This window comes from Octodon degus, unplaced genomic scaffold (genome assembly GCF_000260255.1).
Source record: "Octodon degus isolate 3935 unplaced genomic scaffold, OctDeg1.0 scaffold00168, whole genome shotgun sequence".
NCBI lineage: Eukaryota > Metazoa > Chordata > Mammalia > Rodentia > Octodontidae > Octodon > Octodon degus.
Window position 1 is genome coordinate 448,180 of NW_004524744.1, and position 9,200 is coordinate 457,379.

The window sequence follows — 9,200 nt, forward strand, 5'->3', positions numbered from 1 at the left end:
TAGTACTTCTTTGCTATCATGAAAACTTTTTCTTAGTTCAATTGTTTTGAATCATTTAATTTTCTGAATATTGCTTAATCTTAATTTTTGTTCTAAGATTTATACTGTTTCTTTGACTTACAATTTATTTAAAAAGACACTGTATGATATCTTCTAGTATTAGAAACTTTAAAAAGTATATTTCCATTTTCTGTTGACTTATAAAAAAAAGGTTTGTACCTAAAAAAAAAAAAAAAAAAAACCTCCTATACCTATTTTTCAGGGTTTTTAATCATAAATGGATGTTAGATTCTATCAAATGTTCTTTCTGTGTCTTATCTTAAGATGACTGCATAGTTTTTGTCTTGCTTCTGTTTATTATGTATTACATTTATTCATTTATGTATGCTGAATCATTCCTGCAGCCCTGGAGAATATTCTGCTTATTAATGATGTATCATCTTTTTGATTATTATTTGTATTGTGTTTGCTAGTATCTTTTCTTTTCAAGTTTCTTTTTCCTTTTTATTTTAAAGAAAAGAAAAACAATAAAAGCAATTGTGTAAAATTTCAAAACAAGATTGCTAGTATCTTACTGAGGAAAATTCTGCACCTGTGTTCCTTAAAGAGATTGGCTTATGGTATTTTTGGTTGGGTTGTTTTCTAATTTTGGATTCAAAGTAATGCTTTTGTCCATGAATGACTTTAGGAGTACTGTTTCCATTTTGATTTCATTAAAGAGTTTGAGGAGGGGGCCAGAGAGATAGTTCAGTGGAATTAAGTGCTAGCCTGGCAAGCACAAGGTCCTGAGTTCAATCCTTGGTACTGAAAAAAAAAAAAAAGAAGAGCTTCAGGAATATTGGTGTTAAACCTTCTCTAAACATTTTGTAAAATTAGGCAAATCTGTTGGGACTTGAGCTTTTCTTAGCCGACTTTGTGTGTGTGTGTGTGTGTGTTCCTTTTGCTTCTCCAATTTCATTGGCTAATACGGGATTATTCAGGATTTTCACTTGGTCCTCAATTTACACTGTGTAAACTCTCCATCAATCCTTGAGAAGAATTGGACAATTCTATCAATGAGAATTGAACATTCCTTTTCAGAAAAGAAAGGTATGTATCACTCTCAAAACCAAATAAGAGAGCTGGCCAGATAGCTCAGCAGATTAAAGCACCTGCTTAGGCAGGTGCTGCGCCAGCCCCACTCTCAGGGCACACTGAGATGGCAAATGAGACTGACATGGTGGTGCATACCTGTAATCCCAGCACTTGGGAAGCTGAAAACAAGAGGATCACTATGAGTTCAATCTGTGTATTGAGACCTTGTAGATCCTGTATTAACCTCTAAATACACACAAAAAATAGAAATGTTTAGTCTATATTTAGTATAAAATAGTATTAAAAATGTTCTTGCATCCCTTGAGTAATCATGAAAGTGCCAGAGAATAACTAGAAAAGACAAATTTTTTAGGTCAGGCATGAACAAAAAAGAAAAATGGACAAGTACCATTTTCTACTTGCACACAAAAGAAAGGGTTTTTTGTTTTATTTTGTTTTTTGCGGTACCAGGGATTGAACTCAGGACCTTGTGCTTGCCAGGCAGGTACTTATGCCGCTGAGCTATATCCCAATCCCCTTGCACATTTCTTCTGATCAGTAAAAAACCATCTACATTATTTTATTGTTCTTCCCACCTGAGAAACCTCAAAGTTATAGGAAAGAGTTACTATTATCCATATTTGAAGGGTAAGGAAACAAAGCCATAATTTTATGTTTTAGCCTGAATTATGAAAAGTTAACAGCTGAAGCCAGAAATAAAAATATCATTTTTAACAAAAATCACATGAACAAATTTAAAATCCAACTACCATCTATGACAGAGGAAATTAATAGGAGACCCCAATGAGATAGGAATAACATAGCATTGAAAGCCCTCTTCCAATCACAAAACTACCTGTTATAATATGAAAAGAAAAAGCAAGGACCTGGCCTTCCCTACCTGAAACTAGAAGCAGATTAGAAAGCAAAGTGATATATTCTTTCCTGCCATTCCAGGAAAGAAATTCAGAAGATATACAATGAAATAATGTATCACACTCAAATTGTTCATTTGTTGTGGAGTCCATGGTACTACTTAGGATAAGAGTTGAGAAAGGAAAGAAAAGCAGAATAAGCATCTAAATATTTTCTGTGTATGTACTTCTTTCTAAAACAGTTGACAGCATTTTTAATAATTCAAGAATCAATTTGCAATACAGTGTAACAGCCACACTGTTATAAACTGTTCTTATCTTTCCCCTCCTCTTTCATATAAAATAAAGCAAGATCAAGCAATCAGAATGCTAACCTCAGGACCAGCAAGTAATTCTAGTAACTATACTCGTCTCCATTTCTTTCCATCCTGGATTTCTTCAGGTTAGGACCCCAGTTCCAAGACTTCACTACTGCTAACAATCCAGAGTACAAAATACTGGTGGTGAAACTATGGCACATGTGCCACAGCAGACTGTATTATTCAAAATTCTGAAAGTATCACCATCACTGCTGTTGAACAAAACTTGGCAAAGGAAATTAAATTTTGAGTCTAAAAGAAATAATAAAATAAAATAAATTTATCTGTAAACTCAGTTTCTATTCACACACAATATACAACATTCAAAATGTTTTGGACTATAGATAATATTTGAGATAAAAGAAAGCAAAAGTTGATTTCTGATATTTTATCAATCAAAATTACATTTTCTGCAATCTCTATGCACGTAACTACCTCCCAGAATGGTGTTCATAATAACAAACAAAAGATGCTGCTAAATCTAAATTAAATTAAATGGGTTAGGGTATAGCTTAGAGGTAAAACACATGCTTAGCAAGCACAACAGCCTGGGTTTGATCTCTGGTGTAAAAAAATAAAAACAAAAGCAACTGAAGTAGAATATTATATTCAAGTTTTCTGAATACTTGTAATCTGCTTGCTTGCCTTAACTAATCAACACCCTATTCTTTCTTTTCCTTTTCCTTTTTTTTTTTTGGGGGGGGGGATTGAACTCAGGCCCTTGTGCTTGCCAGGTAAGCACTTATTCTACTGAGCCATCTCCCCGGCCCCACGCTATCCTTTCTACATGATGAGTATTCTGCTAAATAGTACAGTAATTATAGTTTTGTTACTCTGTACCGCTATTCTCTATGTACAACTAAATCATCATCCATTAAGATTAGAAATTATCTGATATTCTGAGAATAAGTTTCAAAAATGCATGGAGTCAAAGCTTTCTTTTACAACTCTCTTTTGACTGTTTATTTTATAAACATTAAAAAATGATCTTATATAAGGTGTGGTGTGTATGTCTGTAATCTCAGCACTGGGGAGGCTAGTATGAATTACAGACCAGCCTGGGCTATGTGATAAGTTCACAGCAAGCATGAACTACATAGTGAGTCTCTGTCTCAAACAACAACCATAGATCTTACATGATAAGAATACACAAATGAAGAAATAGAGTAGGTGACTCATATATATCTATCTAGATAAATAGAAGCATCTGACTTCTTTGCACCATCATTTCTCCAATTTGAATAAAGAATGAAGGCAGATAATAAAACTTGTGCTAAATTTGTAATAGTGAATCCCCAGCGTGCTGTGCCAGCCCTGCCCCCAGGGCATGCTGAACCCCCTATTGAAACTGGGCATGGTGGTACATGCCTGTAGTTCCAGCTCTTGGAAGGCTGAAAATAGGACAATCACTACAAGTTGGATCTGTGTAGTGAGACCCTGCAGACCCTGTACTAAATACAAAATAAATAAATTTGTAATAACTTTGTATTGGACAGTTAGCAAAAATGACATGGATATATTTGGTATCAGAACAAAGAATGTTTTCATCTATACAGGAGATAGTCCTGCCATTTCAGGCTAGAAGTTCAGAAGATATACAATGAAATATGTATCACACTCAAAGTGTTTATCTGTTGTGGAGTCCTGGTACTACTTAGGATAAAAAGAGTCGAGAAAGGAAAGAAAAGCAGAATAAGCATCTAAATATTTTCTGTACTTGTTTCTAAAACAGTTGACAGCATTTTTAATAATTCAAGAATCACTTTACAAATATCAAATCTATAAAGATTCCAGAAGAACAGCTATAATTGTGTTTTCAAAACCCTAACACTTATAGTTCTGCACACTATAGTAGCAGGACCGGGGAGATGGCTCAGTGGAATAAGCGCTTTCCTGGCAAGTGCAAGGGCCTGAGTTCAATCCCCAGTTCCGCAAAATAAAAAAACTTTTAATTAAAAAAAAAAAAAACTATAGTAGAATTTTCTCTTCCCTCTTTAAACTGTGAGGGGAATGATAATCTATAGGCTTGAAAGAAATAATGAAAAGTGGAAAATGAACTTGGTGTTAGATGTCTCAATATTATCACTTATTTTTAAAGTTATGCTATTTCAGAGATCTAATGCAAACAAGTAGCAAATGTCAAATTCAAAGCAATTTTTTTTTTTTTTTTGAGGCAGAACCAGGGATTGAACTCAGGCCCTTGTGCCACTGAGCCATCTCCCCAGCCCCCAAAGCAAATTTTTTAAATGAGGTAACCTTACAAAAAACATATATAGACCAATAATCCATAGTGAATATATTTATTATGTATGTATGATAAGCATACAATAATAAATTTTTTCAACAGCTTTTAAAAAGTAGTAGTAGGGCCAGTAAAATAGCTCAGAGGACTAAAGCATCTTCTTAGGCAAGCGCAGGGATGGCGATTTGATCCCTGGCACCACACGCTGCTCAAATCCTGCCCCCCAGGGAAGGCTGAGCCGGCCAGAGTCTGGGCATAGTAGTGCACACCTGTAACCCCAGGGCTGGGGAGGCTGAAAGCAGGGGGATCACCATGAGTCCAAGCTGCGCAGTGAGACCTTGCAACAAGCAAATACATTAAAAATACTAATAATAAAATAAAAAAATCTTCAAAAGTAGAATAGTGGAAGCTTAAAAAACAAAAGCCCAAGTATTTTACTTATAATAGTTATGCAAAAGCAGAGATAATAAAATCGGACTACTGTGTAACCTTGAGCAAGTTAGTGAATCTGTATGTGCCTTGTCTTTCTTACCCACAAAAAGCCAGAAGTGGTGATAGCTCAGTCTGGGCATTGTAGCAGAATACTGTCTCAAGATAGTAACAAAAAGAGTTGCAGATATAGTTCAGTGGTACAGGACATACAAAAGGTAGCGGTGGCTCTTCCGCCGCCATTTTAAATCTAGCTCCATACAATGCTCCGCTGCCGCCAGCACCCCTGCGACCCGGACCGCGCACCCGCTCGCCCCAGCCGACGGCTCCGCCACCATGGAGGACATGAACGAGTACAGCAATATAGAGGAATTCGCCGAGGGGTCCAAAATCAACGCGAGCAAGAACCAGCAGGATGACGGTAAAATGTTTATTGGAGGCTTGAACTGGGATACAAGCAAGAAAGATCTGACTGAGTACTTGTCTCGATTTGGGGAAGTTGTAGACTGCACAATTAAAACAGACCCAGTCATTGGAAGATCAAGAGGATTTGGATTTGTGCTTTTCAATGATGCTGCTAGTGTTGATAAGGTTTTGGAATTAAAAGAACACAAACTGGATGGCAAATTGATAGACCCTAAAAGAGCCAAAGCTTTAAAAGGGAAAGAACCCCCTAAAAAGGTGTTTGTGGGAGGACTGAGCCCAGGTACTTCTGAAGAACAGATAAAGAATATTTTGGAGCTTTTGGAGAGATAGAAAATATTGAACTTCCCATGGATACAAAAACAAATGAAAGGAGAGGATTTTGTTTCATCACATACACAGATGAAGAACCAGTCAAGAAACTGTTAGAAAGCAGACACCATCAAATTGGTTCTAGAAAGTGTGAAATCAAAGTTGCACAGCCCAAAGAGGTATATAGGCAGCAACAGCAACAACAAAAAGGAGAAAGAGGTGCTGCAGCTGGTGGACGAGGTGGTACTAGGGGTCGTGGTCGAGGTCAGGGCCAAAACTGGAACCAAGGATTTAATAACTATTATGATCAAGGATATGGAAATTACAATAATGCCTATGGTGGTGATCAAAACTATAGTGGCTATGGCGGATATGATTATACTGGGTATAACTATGGGAACTATGGATATGGACAGGGATATGCAGACTACAGTGGTCAACAGAGCACCTACGGCAAGGCATCTCGAGGAGGTGGCAATCACCAAAACAATTACCAGCCATACTAAAGAGGAAGACATTGGAGGAAACAGGAGATGCTAAAGAATCTTCCAGGACTACACTGAAGATTGGCCTTCTGTTGCTCTAATGATTATTTTGTAAAAGACTTTCTAGTGTACGAGACACACTGTCCAACTGTATATAGCTGCCAATTAGTTTTTTTGTTTTTACTTTGTCCTTTGCTATGTGTTATGACTGTGGATTTGTGTTTATACAAATTTTATTTGTATGATTTCTCATGTTAAACCCCAAATAAATGCTTCCTTACGTGAAAAAAAAAAAGGTAGCGGTGGGGGAATGAGACTTGTTTGTCTTCCTTTGCAGGTTGCTTTAAAAACTACAATCCAGGGCTGGGGAGATAGCTCAGTGGAGTAAGCGCTTTCCTGGCAAGCACAAGGTCCTAAATTCAATCCCTGGTCCAGAGAAGAAAAATAGTTTGTGAAAACTACAATCCATACAAATAATTTTAAAAGGTTTGACATGTAAACACTATGGGAAAAGAGCAATTATTCTAAAATTCATAATAAATTACAAAATTCAGTACTCAAATACTCAGAATTTGCCCTAAATATTAACCAAAATAAGATGATCTCTATTAAATATTCAGGAACCAAATATAAATAATGGACCAAATATCTTCCAAATTCATTGAGTTTGTTTACTTAAAGGAGCCTTGCTGATAAGATACTTGATCAACAAAAATATTGAATGACTTGTTATAACAGGAATTAAGCTGGAAAATAGCCACAAATGTGTCTATCTCTTCCCTTTGCATACACTCCCTATTTAATTATGTCAATTCCAAATTATTATTAGTTTGTTTTGTACCAGGGATCAAACTCGAGACCTTTGCTTGCCAGGCAGGTGCTTATACTGCTGAGCCATCTCCCTGGCCCTTCAATTCCAAATTATTAGCCATAAGATTTCAACAGAGCTCTGACTTTCCATGTTTTAATTTTTATTGCTCTATTCAAGCAATCTTTAAGTCTCCACTTTCCCTAAATTCTGTGCCTCTCTTGTATCTTCCTTTACCTGTATCTATGCATATCTTTCATACATATTCACTGTATTATACTATAATTATCCTTTGTGCCTATGTTTTTCTACTAGACTTGAGCTCTCAGTAAGATCAGCTTAGCACAGCATTCATCACAAAATGCTCAGCAAATATTAAGTGAATAAATTATTTTTTAAATTATAAAGTGTTCATTAAAAATGAAGAAATTGTTAATAAAACTAACGATTCTGAAAAAGACTAACTTCTACAAAAGAAAACATGAATAGAAACCCAAATCACTTATTGCTAATCTTAAATGGTACTTTTATTTTATACAAACACTAGTATTTCCCTATATGAAAATGTATTTAGATTCTAAGACCATATTCAAGTCAATAATTTCTATAAATTTTAGTGCAACTTGGCAATAAAAGCACAAATACCATGAACAGCTTTATTTCCAAAACACAACCTAAGAAAACATTAACAACAGTTTTCTATAGAAATTGGTTAATCACTTTATCTTTTAGAGTTGAAACAAAGAAAAGTGTATTCTTTTTTTTTACAAACCCAGGGCCTCACATATGCTAGGCAAACATTCCACCTGTGAGCCCTCAAAGACAATTTAAAAAGTGTGATAAGTTTACACTATTGCATTTTAACTCACTTTTCTGTTTTGAAGAATATTGCACAACCATCCACATGCTTTCTCTCCTGCTCAGACATGATTTTGGCACGTGACTTTGGAGAAAAAAATCCATCATATCCACGCTCCTTCAATGCTGGCAGAAAGAGAGTGAAGTATTGCTCTGTTTCCACTTCCTGAGATGAGAGGAAAGTTGTTATCTACACTACAGAAGTGAACATGGATTAAGATACAAAAATATTCAACGTTATGTGATTAAGTTAAAATAATTCATGCAACCGATATTATCTATTTTACCTTAAGGCTAGTAGCTACCAATAGAAGCTTTTTAAATATAAAAGAACCAGAAACATGACATGATTTTCTCATTGTCCACTCAGCGAGGAGTGAGATTATATTTCAGGTTTAGAGTTCACTCCAATAGATTTCACTTCTTCAACTCAAGTAAATTGAACTTACAACAGGTTAGGGCTGTAGGGAACAATGAATTTAACATATAAAGAATTAATTTTCAAATATTTCTTCTGAATTATAATTGATATGAATAATACCCAAAAGTTAGAAATATCAACTTAAAAAAGAAAATCTACTTCAAGGAATTTTTAAGTTCCTAAATACCAATCATAAGTCATTAACTTACACTATTCTCTGACCTGGTATTTTTAACAAATCCTTCCATATGAAATAAATATCAAGGATTTATGGATAAAGATGCATAAACAGCATAATTTCATAACACCATAAACCTACAAACTAAATGTCCAATAATAGAGAAAAGCCTCAATCAATATATATTTATGTAATTTTGGAGAATTTCAGTGACATGAAAAATGCATTAACTGCAGTAATCACACACCTCCAAAATTCCAATAATGTACTCTCCATTTTATTTTGACAATGCTTATAAATAAGTGAACAGAAAATGTGTACAAGAAAATATTTGTACACAAAGGGGCCGGTGAGATGCTCAGTAGACTAACCGCCTGCTTACGTAAGCAGAGACTGAGGTTCAATCCCTTCTATTGCAAGCCTTTCCAGTCCCACCCCCAGGCGCACTACGCCGGTAACCAAGTCCAGGCGTGATGGTGCACAACTAAAATCCCACATTGGAGAGGTTGAAAATAGGCACTACGAGCCTGAGCTGCATAATGAGATCCTGTACCCAATACATAAAAAAAGAAAAAAAAAAAAAAAATAATAAAATGAATAAAATTCTCAACTACTTCTTTGCCAGGTAAACTAAATTTGTGCATGACCATGTTAAATTTTGCCGAAATTTTCAATTTTTCTAGAATGAACAATTTATAATATAATGTGATAGAATTTTCTTAAATTATGATTTATC

General features: G+C 35.3%; 1 protein-coding gene and 1 pseudogene across 1 annotated transcript in view; one reads left to right on the top strand and one right to left on the bottom strand.

The window, feature by feature from the left end:
• Positions 1–9,200, bottom strand: part of Cnot6l (CCR4-NOT transcription complex subunit 6 like) — a 93,138-nt gene that overhangs the window by 29,427 nt on the left and 54,511 nt on the right. The window contains exon 7 of the mRNA XM_004643185.3: positions 7,877–8,031. Within this exon, the coding sequence (XP_004643242.1) occupies positions 7,877–8,031 (155 nt within the window). The remainder of the gene's footprint in view (positions 1–7,876; positions 8,032–9,200) is intronic.
• On the top strand, positions 5,290–6,248 carry LOC105743794 (annotated as a pseudogene).